The sequence below is a fragment of the Urocampus carinirostris genome, chromosome 7, assembly GCF_059441175.1.
Source record: "Urocampus carinirostris isolate Australia breed hairy pipefish chromosome 7, RoL_Ucar_1.0, whole genome shotgun sequence".
NCBI lineage: Eukaryota > Metazoa > Chordata > Actinopteri > Syngnathiformes > Syngnathidae > Urocampus > Urocampus carinirostris.
The window spans coordinates 1,534,627-1,550,186 of record NC_142355.1 but is presented as its reverse complement, the minus strand read 5'-3'; the positions used below and the strand labels follow the sequence as shown (position 1 = coordinate 1,550,186).

Here is a 15,560-nt window from a genome sequence, read left to right as displayed (position 1 = left end):
TTGCCATGGCAACCGGGGTCACCCGCGTGGGTTTCCGGTTTCGCCATCATCGTCATCCTCGAAGAAGATGTCGAGGATGCTGAAGAAGCGTCTTTGATTATTCTCCTCTTTGTCGTTTTTGTAGTGGTCGCGTCCCCCTTCCCCCCGCCCCACGATATCTCCCCCCACCCCCCTTTCGATTTCGGGTCCCGCCCCAGGAATGAGCATCGAAATCCCGGCAGGTCTGACGGAGCTTCTGCAGAGCTTCACGGTGGAGGTTCTGCGGAACCAGCCGCAAGATCTTTTGGACTTCGCCTTGCAGTATTTCACCAGGCTCAAGGAGGCTCCCGGTGGGGGTCCCAATGGGGGGCCCCCCGCCGCCCCAGCCTGCAACAAGGCCGTCAATTTCCTGGAGCAGGCCCTGCGCATCGACGAGGACCAGGACGATGACGACGAGGACTTTCAAGGTACCGCAATGCAGGCAATAAAAGCGCAACCGGAAAAGGGAACCTGTTCGATGACGATTCGGGGCGCCTCGTTCGCGTCATGGGGCACAATGCTAGCTTTAGCATTAGCATGCCTAGCCTGCTCTCGTCTTGTTGCAAAAAACAATCAATTCATCGTAAGACGTTTTTAACCTCATTGTGTAAATATTATGCACCAAAATGATATAGTAAATAATAATTGTATATGTTTTAACCTATTTAAACACAGATCCTCTGATAATAGTGCAAAAAAAAAAAACAATCAATTGAAATAAAACAAAAGATCAGCAATCTCTAAGAATGAATAGAGTCTGCTTCGGAGCAATTGATATCATTCAAATGAGTCCAAATTGGGCTCATTTTTCTGCTTTTTATTCTTCAAAAGTACCGTACTCTTCAACAGTCTAGAAGCAACGATCCAAGCAAAATGGCAGAATTCGTGTCAGTTTAGAGCAGCTCATTAACACTCACAGATCCTAGAATAGCACATCCGAATTGGGCTCATTTTTCCGCTTTTTCTACTTCAAAAGTACTTTCTTTTGAACTCCAGTCTAGAGGCAATGATCGAAGCAGAATGGCAGAATTCATGTCAGTTTAGAGCAGCCAGTTGACACAAAAAGATCCTAGAATAGCGTATCCAAATTGGGCTTATTTTTTCTGCTTTTTATACTTTAAAAGTACTTTATTCTGAACTCCAGTCTAGAGCCAATGATTGAAGCAGAATGGCAGAATTCATGTCAGTTTAGAGCAGCCCGTCGACACAAACAGATCCTAGAGTAGCACATCTAAATTGGGCTCATTTTTCTGCTTTTTATCCTTAAAAGCTACTTTCTTTTGAACCCCAGTTTAGAGGCAATGATCGAAGCAGAATGGCAGAATTCATGTCACTTTAGAGCAGCTGGTTGACAATATAATATCCTAGAATAGCATAAAGTATGTGCTAGCAGCAAGATAGCCGGTTTATTTTAGTCACCCTAGTCAACAAAACGGAAACGGGGTGGGACTTTCCAGAAGTGGGTCAGGTTTATAAAATGTCTGGCAGGAGACCTCCTTCGTACGCGTCCCGACTCCAATCCGCTTTATTTTGTAGGTCCCGTCGTCCAGCGATACATCAGGAGAGCGTCGGGTGAGTTGTTGTCGTTTTCTTTGATCCGAAGTCTTCAAGTTTGCTTTTTTTTCTGGTGTCTTTGATGCCTTTTGGGCGTATTTTCACGTCTTTTTTTGTGTGTCTTTGATGCCTATTTGACGTAATTTCATGTATTTTTGTGTGTCTTTGATGCCTATTCGACGCAATTTAATGTCTTTTTTTGTGTCTTTGATGTAATTTCATGTCTTTTTTGTGTCTTTGATGCCCATTTGACGTAATTTCACGTCTTTTTGTGTCTTTGATTCTCATTCGACGTAATTTCATGTCTTCTTTGTGTCTTTGATGCGTATTTCAGTTTGCGCCGAAGCCTTCAACCCGGACGAAGACGAGGACGACGACAAAGAGACCAGAGTAAACTGGCTTTCAATTTCCAATTTCACCTTTGAATCTTTGTTGGCATTTTCGGCTTGCTTCCTTTTTGGTTTTTGATATCGATGGGTTCCTATTCTTCCTCTTCTCTTCCCTTTTTTCTGTCTTCTCCTTCCTTTTTTTGTTCTTTCTCCCTTCTATTCTTTTTCTTTTTCTTTTTCTACCCTCAGTGCTTTTATTTCTTCTTCTTCTCTCTTCTTTTTGTCTTCTCCCTTTTATTCTTCTTCTGCTTCTATTTCTTCTTCCCTCCCTTCTATTCTTATTCTATCGTCTGTGCTTTTATTTCTTCTTTTTCTCCCTTCTTTGTGTCATCTCCCTTTTATTCTTCTTCTGCTTCTTTCTTCCTCCCTTCTATTGTTCTTCTTTTTCTGCCGTCTGTACTTTTAATTATTTTTCTTCTCCTTTCTTTTTTTGTTCTTTCTGCTTATTTTTCCTAATTCTCTCTTCTATTACTGTCTGTAATTCTCTATTCTACTGTCTGTACTTTTATTCTTCTTCTCCCTTCTTTTTGTCTTCTTTCTCTTTTTCTTCTTTCTGCTTCTTTTTCTTCTTCCTCCCTTCTATTCTTTTTCTACAGTATGTACTTTTATTTCTTCTTCTTCTCCCTTCTCTGTGTCTTCTCCATTTTCTTCTTCTTCTTCTTCTTTTTTCCTCCCTTCTATTGTTCTTCTTTTTCTGCCGTCTGTACTTTTAATTATTTTTCATCTCCTCCATTCTTTTTGTCTTCTTTCTTTTTTTTCTTCTTAATTCTGCTTCTTTTTCTTCTTCCTCCCTTCTATTCTTCTTTTTCTAGCATCTGTACTTTTATTCTTCTTCTCCTCCCTTCTTTTTGTCTTCTCCTTTCTTTTTGTTTCTTCTTTGTGATTCTTTTTCCTCCCTCCTGTTCTTCTTCTTTTTCTACCGTCTGTACTTTTATTCTTCCTCCCTTCTTTTTGTCTTCTCCCTTTTATTCCTCTTCTGCTTCTTTCTTCCTCACTTCTATTCTTCTTTGTTCTTCCTTCTGTTTTTTTTCTCTTCTCTTCCTCTATATCTTCCTTCTTTCTATTCTTCTTCCTTTTATTTGTTTTCATGTTCCTTATCTTAATTCACTTCTATTTATCCTTTCTTCTTCTTCTCCCTTCCATTTTTCTTCCACTTCTTCCTAATATTTTCTATTTTATTTCTAATTTCCGGTATGCCTATTTTGAGCCATCCATCGAGTGTAAAATGTTGGAAAAACGCATCCGTTTTGATTCGAATTCATTCGGAAAGAGAAATGATTTTGTCGTTGTTGAAATAGTGATTTTTTTTTTCTACGTGTTACAAAATCTTTGTCTTTTCAATCAAATTCCTCAAAATATATTTCCCTCATTTCTGTAATACAGTTGTGTATTTTTTCTCTAAAAACGCTCCGAAAAAGAAGTCCAAAAATGATTCTTTTTTTGCTCAATATGTAATCGGAAATCTGATTTGGATCGACCCGTAGGTGGCGCACCCCAAAACCGACGAGCAACGTCGGAGACTGCAGGAAGCCTGCCGGGACATCCTTTTGTTCAAGAACCTGGATCCCGTAAGTCCGGAGGGAGGGAAGAGGGTTTGTGGAGAGAAATCCAGCTGCTGTGCTTTTGGCGACATCCAGTGGACAGGTTTCGAACTGCAGCTCCTTTTCTCTTGCGCTTCTCCGAGTGTTGTCTCGCAGGCCAGATTCAATACCCTAGGACACAGGTGTCAAACGGGCGGCCCGCAGGCCTGATCGGGCCTGCTAAGGGATTGAATCTGGCCCGCCAGACAACACTCAGAGAAGCGTAAGAGAAAAACGAGCTGCAGGTTGAAATAGGTCCACTTGATGTTGCCAAAGAAAGGTGCCTCGAACAAAGACACTGTACTTGGAGTTATTTCTCTCTCTCTCTCCCCCCCCTCTATTCTTCCCTTTCTCTCTCTCTCTCTCTCTTTCTCTTTCTCTCTCTCTCTCTCTCTTTTCCACCCCTTTTCTCCCACTCTGTCTCTTTCACTTTCTGTGTCTTTCTTTCTCCTACTTTGTTGCTCTTTGTCGCTTTCTCTTTGTGTGTCTTTTTAACTTCTTTTGCTCTAACTTTCTTTTTTCCTTTTCTCTCTTTTCTCTTTCTCTCTTCCCATCCTTTGCGCTTTCTTTTCTCTTTTCTCCTTCTGTCTTTCTATTTCTCTTTGGATTTCTTTCTTCCTCTCCCTTTCTTTTCCCCCTCTCTTGTGACTTTTTATCTCTTTTGTTTCTCACACTCTCTCTCTCTCTCTCTCTCTCTCTTTCTTTTCCACCCCTTTTCTCCCACTCTGTCTCTTTCACTCTCTGTCTCTCTTTCTCTTCCTTTGTTGCTCTTTGTCTCTTTCTCTCTCTGTGTCTTTTTAGCTTCTTTTGCTCTCACTTCCTTTTTTCCTTTTCTCTCTTTTCTTTTTCTCTCTTCCTATCCTTTGCGCTTTCTTTTCTCTTTTCTCCTTCTGTCTTTCTATTTCTCTTTGGATTTCTTTTTTCCTCTCCCTTTCTTTTCCCCCTCTCTCACAACTTTTTATCTTTTGTTTCTCACGTTCTCTCCCTCCCTCTTTTTTTCTTTCTTTGTCCCACCCTCTCTCCTTTTCCCTCCCTCTTTCTCTTATTTCTTCATCTCTCTTTTTCTTTCTCTTGAATCTACTCGTCCGGCCCCCGACAGAAAGTTTGTTCTATGGTGTGGCCCCCCCAGTTTAAATGAGTTTGACACCCCTGCCCTAGAGGGCCCGATCCGGCCCATGGGCCGCATCTTCGAGACCCCTGCCGTAAATTCACGAAAACGGTCCCGAACGGTGACGGTATTTCTGCCTCTCCAGGAAGAAACGTCGGCCGTTTTGGACGCCATGTTTGAAAAATCCTGCCGAGAAGGCGAACGCGTGATCGAGCAAGACGACGACGGCGATAATTTCTACGTCATCGACAGGTCGGACGCTAAGCTAGCCGGCGGCTAAGACGGCGCCGCGCTCACGCGCAAACTGCGTTCCTTCCCAGGGGCGTTTTCAGCGTTTGGGTGAAAGAGGACGGCGAGGAAAAGAGGGTGGGTCGCTACGACCACGGAGGGAGCTTCGGCGAGCTGGCGCTCATGTACAACACCCCCAGGGCGGCGAGCGTGGTGGCCGACACGCAGGGGGCGCTGTGGTGCCTGGTGAGGGACCGGTTCCTTAGCCTTTCGGTCGAAAAACAGAACTGGTCCTCCGGGCCACCGGGGGGCAGTCTCCTCCCGTGACGGTGTTTTTCTGTGATTTTCCCGCCAGGACCGTCTGACCTTCCGGAGGATTATCGTGCAAAACAAGGCCAAGAAGAGGAAATTGTACGAAGCTTTTATCCAAACGCTGCCGCTTCTCACTTCTCTCCAGGTACGTCCGGAAGACGACGGAGGAGCGAGCGGGGATAACGGATCTGTCTTTTTCTATTCCAAGCTCTCGGAGAGAATGAAGGTGGTGGACGTCATCTCCACTCAGGTCTACGGCGACGCGCAGAAGATTATCGCGCAGGTCGGCGCTAACGCTAACATTGGGGACGGCGCTAATGCTAATGCTTATGCTAATGCTAATGCTTATGCTAATGCTTATGCTAATGCTTATGCTAATGCTTATGCTAATGCTTATGCTAATGCTTATGCTAATGCTAATGCTTATGCTAATTCTAATGCTAATTCTAATGCTAATGCTAATGCCTTAGCATCATTGCCTTAAGCCAGGGGTGTTGATCTCCTTTTAGGTTGGAGAGAACTGAGGTAGAAAAAAAAACAGTTCAAGAAAGATAGAAAAAAAGAAAGGTTTTTGAAACCAGTGTTTTCCTATTCTCCCTCTTCTTCTCTCTTGTTTTTGCCTTCTCCTTTCTTTTTTCTTTTTTTTGCTTCTTTTTCTTCTTGCTCTCTTCCGTTCTTCTTCTTCTTCTCCCTTCGTTTTGTCTTCTCCTTTCTTTTTTGATCTTTCTGCTTATTTTTCTTCTTCCTCTTTTCTATTCTTATACTTTTTCTACTGTCTGTACTTTTATTCTTATTCTCCTTTGTTTTTGTCTTCTTTCTTTTTTTTCTTACTCTTTCTGCTTCTTTTTCTTCTTTCTCCCTTCTATTCTTTTTCTTTTTCTATCGTCTGTACTTTTATTTCTTCTTCTCCTCCCTTCTTTTTGTCTTCTCCTTTGTTTTTTTGTTCTTTCTGCTTATTTTTCTTCGTCCTCTCTTCTATTCTTTTTCTTTTTCTACTGTCTGTACTTATATTCTTCTTCTCCCTTCTTTTTGTCTTCTTTCTTTTTTGTTCTTTCTGCTTCTTTTTCTTCTTCCTCCCTTCCATTCTTATTCTTTTTCTACCGTCTGTACTTTTATTTCTTCTTCTTCTTCTTCTCCCTTGTTTTTGTCTTCTTCTTTCTTTTTTGTTCTTTCTGCTTCTTTATCTTCTTCCTCCCTTCCATTCTTCTTCTTTTTCTACCGTCTTTACTTTTATTTCTTCTTCTCTTCCCTTGATTTTGCCTTCTCCTTTCTTTTTTTTCTTCTTTCTGCTTCTTTTTCTTCTTCCTCCCTTCTACTCTTCTTCTTTTTCTACTGTCTGTACTTTTATTTCTTCTTCTCCCTTTTTTTTGTCTTCTCCTTTCTTTTTTTTCTTCTTTCTGCTTCTTTTTCTTCTTCCTCTCTTCTATTATTTTTCTTTTTCTACTGTCTGTACTTTTATTCTTATTCTCCCTTCTTTTTGTCTTCTTTCTTTTTTTCTTCCTCCCTCCCTTCCATTCTTCTTTTTCTACAATCTGTACTTTTATTTCTTCTTCTTCTTCTCCTCCCTTCTTTTTGTCTTCTCATTTTTTTTCTTTCAGCTTCTTTTTCTTCTTCCCCCCTTTTATCCTTCCTTTTTCTACCGTCTGTACTTTTATTTCTTCTTTTTCTCCCTTCTTTTTGTCTCTTTTAGTTTTCTATCTTTCTGCTACTTTTTCTTCTTTCTCCCTTCTATCCTTCTTCTTTTTCTACCATTTGTGCTTTTATTTCTTCTTCTTTTCCTCCCTTCTTTTTGTCTTCTCCTTTCTTTTTTTGCTCTTTCTGCTTCTTTTTCTTCTTCCTCCCTTCCATTCTTCTTGTTCTACTGTCTGTACTTTTGTTTCTTCTTCTTCTTCTCCCTTCTTTTTGTCTTCTCCTTTTTTGTTCTTTCTGCTTATTTTTCCTCTTCCTCTCTCCTATTCTTTTTCTACTGTCTGTACTTTTATTTTTCTTCTCCCTTCTTTTTGTCTTTCTTTTTTCTTCTTTCTGCTTCTTTTTCTTCTTCCTCCCTTCTATTATTCTTCTTTTTCTACAGTCTGTACTTGTAATTCTTCTTCTTCTCCTCCCTTCTTTTTGTCTTCTCATTTTTTTTCTTCTTTCAGCTTCTTTTTCTTCTTCCCCCCTTTTATCCTTCCTTTTTCTACCGTCTGTACTTTTATTTCTTCTTCTTCTCCCTTCTTTTTGTCTTCTTTCTTTTTTCGTCTTTCTGCTTCTTTTTCTTCTTTCTCCCTTCTATCCTTCTTCTTTTTCTACCATCTGTGCTTTTATTTTATTAAAAAGAAAGACACAAAGAAGAGTGACAGAGAGAGAAAAAGAAAAAAAGAGGGAGAGCTAGACACAGTGAGACGAGTAGACGAAAAGTGAAACAACAAAGAGAGGCCAAAAAGAGAGAAAAACAAAACGGTGTTTTGTGATTGGATTGATTGATTGAAACCTGAGCTCATTTTTCTCCTGTGCTTCTCTCAGCCTTACCTCGCGGGCCGGATTCAACCCATTGTCGGTCCTGACCCGGCCCGCGGGCCACATCATTGACACCCTTGGCTTATGCAATCCCATCTGCATTTTGAAGAATTGAATTTGTTCAGTCCGACTTAATCATTGTCAATTGAATTGGTTCGGTCCGTTTTAACCGATGCGGACGTTTGCGTTTCAGGGCGATCCCGCCGACTGCTTCTACATCGTGGAGTCGGGCCAAGTCCGCATCGTCATGGCGATGAGCAGGGTGACCGCATCCGTCCGTTATCTGCATTATCGCATGTCATCAGTAGGGTCGCGGGGGTGCTGGAGCGGGTGACCGCATCCTCCATTTTGGTTTTTTAACGGATTGTGATTCGCTTTGTGTTTTTTTTAAATATTTTTTAATTTTTTATTTTTTTTATTTTGTGTGTTCTGTTTTTTTTCTTTTTTGATTGTATGTTTATCATTTTTTTTCTTGTCCTCCTTTGTCCTTCGCTTAGTTTTGACTTTCTTCCCATTTCTTTTTCTTTTTTGTTTTTCAGGTAGCCTATTCCTTTTTTTTTTTACTTTTTTTTAACCGTTGCTTTTCTTTTCTCTCCATTTTCTTCTTGTTTTCCGCAGTTTTCTTTTCTTTCCACAATTCCTACATGTTTCTTTTCTTTGTTTTATCCCTTTTTTTTCTTGTCCCCCTTTGTCCTTCGCTTTTTACTTTCTTCCCATTTCTTTTTCTTTCTTGTTTTTCAGGTAGCCTATTCCTTTTTTCTTTTCTTTTTTTTTTACCGTTGCTTTTCTTTTCTCTCTATTTTCTTCTTGTTTTCCGGTGTTTTCCTTTCTTCCCATTTCTTTTTCTTTCTTGTTTTTCAGGTAGCCTATTCCTTTTTTCTTTTCTTTTTTTTTACCGTTGCTTTTCTTTTCTCTCTATTTTCTTCTTGTTTTCCAGAGTTTTCCTTTCTTCCCATCTCTTTTTCTTTCTTGTCTTTCAGGTAGCCTATTCCTTTTTTCTTTTCATTTTTTTTACTGTTGCTTTTCTTTTCTCTCTATTTTCTTCTTGTTTTCCGGAGTTTTCCTTTCTTCCCATTTCTTTTTCTTTCTTGTTTTTCAGGTAGCCTATTCCTTTCGTCTTTTTTTCCTAGCTGTTTTCTTTCGGGGTTTCCCAAAACGATTCCCGATATTTGATTTCAGAGTCATTCGTCCGTAAGGGGTCGAAACGCCACATTTTTTTAATTTTTATGGATTTTTGTTTCCGTCCACAGAACAAAAACGCGGAAGAGGAAGTGGAAATCGCTCGCTGCGGTCGCGGTCAATACTTTGGCGAGTTGGCGCTGGTCACCAACCGACCCCGAGCCGCTTCGGTCTACGCCGTGGGCCACGTCAAGTGTTTAGGTACTTCCCGTCCCGAGAAAGAGCATTTCCCGGCTTTCGAACAAGGCCGACGCCGCCCTCTAGTGGCTCGGCTTTGCCACTGCGTGTCTTCTTCCCCCCGTGATGAACGGCATCCGGCATGAGTCGATATGGCATTGTCTTATGAGGGGCCAACGCCCCCTATGGGACCACGCTACACTTAAACGAGGCACTTTGAAAGGTGTTTTAGTGTAAGGATTAAAAAAAAGTACAGTAATACTACAGACATACTACAATATTATACAATGGAAGTATTCACAAATACTTGTAAAGAAAAACTACAAAAATACCATTGCAGTAATACTCAAATACAAAAATGCGATGACAAAAGACAACCAAAGTACAGTAATACTACAGAGATCCTACAATATGAGAAAATACTACTTTGGTAATACAGTACTATAGAATTCTTAATAAAAACTACGATAGAAGTATTCACAAATACTTCTAAAGAAAAACTACAAAAATATCATTGCAGTAATACTACAGAGATACTACAATATTATACTGAGAAAATACTACTTTGGTAATACTATAGAATTCTTAATAAATACTACTATGGAAGTATTCACAAATACTTGTACAGAAAAACTACACAAATACCATTGCCGTAATACTCAAATACAAAAATACGATGACAAAAGACGACCAAAGTACAGTCATACTACAGAGATACTACAATATTATTCTGAGAACATACTACTTTGGTAATACTATAGAATTCTTAGTAAATACTACTATGGAAGTATTCACAAATACTTGTACAGAAAAACTACAAAAATACCATTGCCGTAATACTATAATACAAAAATACGATGACAAAAGACAACCACAGTACAGTAATACTACAGAGATACTACAATACAAGAAAATACTACTTTGGTAATACTATAGAATTCTTAAAAAAAATACTACTATGGAAGTATTCACAAATACTTGTACAGAAAAACTACAGAAATACTATTACAGTAATACTCAAATACAAAAATACGATGACAAAGGACGACCAAAGTACAGTCATACTACAGAGACACTACAATATTATACTGAGAAAATACTACTTTGGTAATACTATAGAATTCTTACTAAATACGACTATGGAAGTATTTACAAATACTTGTAAAGAAAAACTACAAAAATACCATTGCAGTAATACTATAATACAAAAATACAATGACAAAAGACGACCAAAGTACAGTAACACTACAGAGATACTACAATATGAGAAAATACTACTTTGGTAATACTATAGAATTCTTAATAAATACTACTGTGGAAGTATTCACAAATACTTGTACAGAAAAACTACAAAAATACCATCGCAGTAATACTATAATAGAAGAATACGACGAGAAAAATATACTACGGAAATATTAGGATCCTTTATGCTGTTATTGGAGAAATGGTTTTTAGAATTAGGCCAGGCGTCTTTTATTTTGAAAGTCCCTCTTTTGTGTATTTCCTGTTCCCAGTAATGGACGTCCTGGCTTTCGAGCGTCTTCTGGGTCCCTGCATGGAAATCATGAAGCGGAACATCGCCAACTACGAGGCCCAACTATTGGCGCTCTTCGGGGGCGGGGCCAACACCTAAAACAACCGAGACCCCGCCCCCGACCCCGCCCCCCGAAAAAACCAGAGTCAGAAAAGAAGAAGAAGAAAAACGCGAAAGAAAACGTTTTTTCCGGGACGTGACGGGAAAAAGATTTGCTCCTCCCATTTGAGTTTAAGAATAAGGGGACGAGGGGAAACCCTGAGTTAGTTAAGCCTGAATCTAGGCTTGACTCTGACTTTTTTGTTTCCGAGTCAAAAAGAGACCGCAGCGATCCGTTTCGGAGAGAGACAGAGAGAGAGAGAGAAATACAGAAAAGAGAGAGAGAGAGAGAGAAATACAGAAAAGAGAGAGAGAGAAATACAGAAAAGAGAGAGAGAGAGAAATACAGAAAAGAGAGAGAGAAAGAGAGAGAGAGATACAGAAGAAAGAGCGAGAGAAATACAGAAGAAAGAAAGAGCGAGAGAAATACAGAAAAAAAAAGAAAGAGAGAGAGAGAGAAATACAGAAAAAAGAAAGCGAGAGAGAGAGACAGAAATACAGAAAGAGAGAGAGAGAGACATAAAGAAATACAGAAAGAGAGAGAGAGAAAGAGAAATACAGAAAGAGAGAGAGAAAGAGAAATAAAGAAATACAGAAAGAGAGAGAGAGAAAGAGAAATACAGAAAGAGAGAGAGAAAGAGAAATACAGAAAGGAGAGAGAGAGAGAGAGATACAGATACAGAAAGGAGAGAGAGAGAGAGATACAGATACAGAAAGGTGAGAGAGAGACAGATACAGAAAGGGGGGAGAGAGAGAGAGAGAGAGAGACAGAGACAGAAATACAGAAAGGGGAGAGAGCGACAGATACAGAAAGGAGAGAGAGAGAGAGACAGATACAGAAAGGAGAGAGAGAGAGAGAGAGACAGATACAGAAAGGAGAGAGAGAGAGAGACAGAAATACAGAAAGGGAGAGAGAAAAAAATACAGAAAAAAAGAAAGAGAGAAAGAGAAATACAGAAAAGAGAGGGAGAGAGAGAGAAAGAGAAATACAGAAAAGAGAGGGAGAGAGAGAGAGGGAAAGAGAAAGGACGGGGCCTGTTACCACAGAAACTTGCTTCCGAGCAAGCTTTTCTAAACCTACCTTGAGGTTTTCTTTCTCTTTCTGTCTTACTTTCAAGATTGATTTTTGCTTCTCCATTTCTTTTTATTTCTTGTTGTATTTTTTGTTTTTCTTTATTCCTCTGTCTTTCTGTTTTTCTGTCCATTTTTCCGTTTGTCTTTTTTTTTCTCTTTTTACACGCCAATTAGAAAAAGATACTCCATCCATTTGTTTGTCCCTGATATTCATTTTATATCAAGGCATTTCTCAAACTTCATACATTAAAAACACTTCTGGGCTAGCTTTATTGGATTCTTTCCCTCTTTTCTTTCTAGTTTACTTTGTCTTTCTTTCTCTTTCTATTTCATCCATTTTCCTTTCTTTTTTTCCCATTTTCTTTCTCTTTCTATTTCATCCATTTTTCTTTCTTTATTTTCCATTTTCTCTCTCTATTTCTTCCATTTTCCTTTCTATTTTCCATTTCCTTTCTCTTTCTATTTCATCCATTTACCGTTCATTTTGTTCTATTTTTCTTCTTTTTCTATTTCATCCATTTCCCTTTCTTTATTTTCCATTTTCTTTCTCTTTCTATTTCATCCATTTTCCTTTCTATTTTCCATTTCCTTTCTCTTTCTATTTCATCCATTCACCGTTCATTTTGTTCTATTTTCCTTCTTTTTCTATTTCATCCATTTTCCTTTCTTTATTTTCCATTTTTTTTCTCTTTCTATCTCAACCATTTTCCTTTATTTTCTCTTTCTATCTCAACCATTTTCCTTTATTTTCTATTCTCTTTCTATTTCATCCATTTCCTTTCTTTATTTTCCATTTTCTTTCTCTTTATATCTCAACCATTTTCCTTTATTTTCTATTTTCTTTCTCTTTCTATTTCATCCATTTTCCTTTCTTTATTTTCCATTTCCTTTCTTTTTCTATTTTTTCCATTTTCCTTTCTTCATTTTCCATTTTTGTTCTATTTCTATTTCATCCAATTTCCTTTCTTTATTTTGCATTTTCTTTCTTTCCCATTTTCTTTTTTGTGGTGCATTCCTATCCACGAGGATCCCTTTTCTTTATTTCTTTTTTAATATTTTTGTGATTTTCGCGCCACTGTCACATCTTAGTCGGGTAGCGGTCGGAAAACGACGTCTTTTCTACTCGTGTCTGGTTTCGGCTCTCGGACGGGAAAACTCGGGGTCGCTTAACTCTAACGTGGAGCTTTTTTGAGCCCCTTTGTGAAACTGCTGTCCTGGTTTTTGTGGCTAACTTTTATTTTTTTGCAAAAAAAAAACAAAAAACAAACAATTGACACTGTCACTGAAGCCTTTTTCCGGCGTTAATATCGTTTTCTTCTCGTTTTATGATCCCACGCTTACGTCTACCTCGATCGGCTTCTCCTGTCGGATATTGTTCGCGCTTGAGCAGAGTTATTCCGTTTTGTTTTTGCTCCCGTCTGCAGAATTCCTATTTTCACTTTTCGCCTCGATTAATAAAAAAACACTTTTCTATACATTTCTTTTGTTGTCTTTGCACAAATGTTTTAAAGAAAATCGAGGGCAGCGCAGTTCTGAGGTCGTGAGATCGAACGTTCCTGTGTGGAGTTTGCATGTTCTCCCTGGGCTTGCAAGGGTTTCCTCCAGGCAATCCGGTTTCCTCCCACATTCCAAAAAACATGCGTGTCAGGTTCATTGGCCGGTCCGGTATAGGGTGTCCCCTGCCCACTGCCCGAAGATAGCTGGGATGGGCTCCGGCACCCCCGTGACCCTACTGAGGATAAGCGGTGCAGATCATGGATGGATGGATGAAGTAAATCGGCTGAAATAACAACAACAAAAATCACCCAAATAAAAAATACCTACATTTGAACCTATAAAAGTTACACAAATTGAAAAGAAAAGATAGATAAATAACATTCAAAAAGGAAAAGGATCATTTGTCCCAAAAAGGTTGTCAAAAGTCACGTTTTTTCACAACAAAAGAACTAATCCTTAGGCATAAATATCCTTTGTTTCACTCAAGGTTAACACATCAACCTTCCTTTTAGTCATCATCCTTCCGATCTTCCTCTTTCTTCCACTCAGTCGCTTTACTTCCATGTCCTCTCACATTTAGTGACCCTATAACTAGGGTTTGCGAGACCTTTTTGTCTCCCGCCCCCCCCTTTTTTTTTTCTTTGCCTTGCTGTCTCTTAAGGAGTAGAGATAGAGAGGAGAGGATTCCCGGTCCCCTCGCTCCCTACACTTTAGTCGCCTCTTTCGACCACGGCGGGAGAATTCTCTTACTTCTCACGAGGAGAGGCCCCCCCTCACTACCTGTATGATGCAGCAGGGGTAAACCAGTTTTCTGTTTTTCCTTTTCTTTGTTATTGTATGTGTTTGTCTTGCTGTCGGTCACCCCTCTTGAAAGATATGACCAAGATAGATGTCTATATAGATAAATGTCTAGATAGATCGATGTCTAGATAGATGTCTCGATAGATGTCGAGATAGATAGATAGACGTCTAGATCGATAGATGTCTAGATGGATAGATGTCTAGATAGATAGATAGATAGATGTCTAGATAGATGTCTACATAGATTTCTGGATGGATGGATGGATGGATGGATGTCTTGATAGATGTCTACATAGATAGATAGATGTCTAGATAGATGTCTAGATAGATAGATAGATAGACATCTAGATAGATAGATGGATAGATGTCTAGATAGATAGATAGATAGATGTCTAGATAGATATCTACATAGATAGATAGTGTCTAGATAGATGTCTCGATAGATGTCTTGATAGATGTCTAGATAGATAGATAGACGTCTAGATAGATAGATGGATAGATGTCTAGATAGATAGATGTCTAGATATATGTCCACATAGATCTCTGGACGGATGGATGGATGGATGGATGTCTGGATAGATATCTACATAGATAGATAGATGTCTACATAGATAGATAGATGTCTAGATAGATGTCTCGATAGATGTCTAGATAGATAGATGGATAGATGTTTAGATAGATAGATAGATGGATAGATATCTAGATAGATAGATAGATAGATAGATGTCTAGATAGATAGATGTCTAGATATATGTCTACATAGATCTCTGGATGGATGGATGTCTAGATAGATATCTACATAGATAGATAGATGTCTACATAGATAGATAGATGTCTCGATAGATGTCTAGATAGATAGATAGATAGACGTCTAGATAGATAGATGGATAGATGTCTAGATAGATAGATGGATAGATGTCTAGATAGATAGATAGATAGATAGATGTCTAGATAGATGTCTACATAGATCTCTGGATGGATGGATGGATGTCTAGATAGATATCTACATAGATAGATAGATGTCTACATAGATAGATAGATGTCTCGATAGATGTCTAGTGGGATAGATAGATAGACGTCTAGATAGATAGATGGATAGATGTCTAGATGTCTAGATAGATGGATGTCTAGATAGATAGATAGATAGATAGATAGATGTCTAGATATATGTCTACATAGATCTCTGGATGGATGGATGGATGTCTAGATAGATAGATATCCTGGCTTCTGAAAGGAACTGAAAAAAAAACCCATCTGACGGTAAGCAAAAACGACACATCTTACAAATCTGAACTTAAAAGAAGTAAATAAACCAAACAAAACTTGAGAAAAGTCGAAAAAAACAACAAAAGCCATCGGCATTGTTCTGTTGTTGCCAATCAGCTGTTTGTAGGCGTCACCATCCTCTGACTTTTGGTCCAATCACGCCACGATAAACAAACTGAACCCCGCCTATCCATTTATCTCTCTCAGCCACGGCATCCAATGATATCCCAGCGTCTGAGTGAATGACT

At 39.0% G+C, this 15,560-nt stretch overlaps 1 protein-coding gene across 1 annotated transcript; it reads left to right on the top strand.

Annotated features, from left to right (window-relative positions):
• Window positions 1-27: 27 nt before the first annotated feature.
• On the top strand, window positions 28-10,941 carry prkar2b (protein kinase, cAMP-dependent, regulatory, type II, beta). Its single transcript, XM_088339524.1, has 11 exons — window positions 28-446; window positions 1,555-1,590; window positions 1,907-1,962; window positions 3,446-3,529; window positions 4,795-4,901; window positions 4,970-5,123; window positions 5,233-5,334; window positions 5,398-5,472; window positions 7,879-7,947; window positions 8,936-9,065; window positions 10,556-10,941. Exons 1-11 carry the CDS (start codon window positions 200-202, stop codon window positions 10,672-10,674), a joined length of 1,179 nt encoding a protein of 392 aa, XP_088195650.1. The 5' UTR covers window positions 28-199; the 3' UTR covers window positions 10,675-10,941.
• The last annotated feature ends 4,619 nt before the right edge of the window (window positions 10,942-15,560 follow it).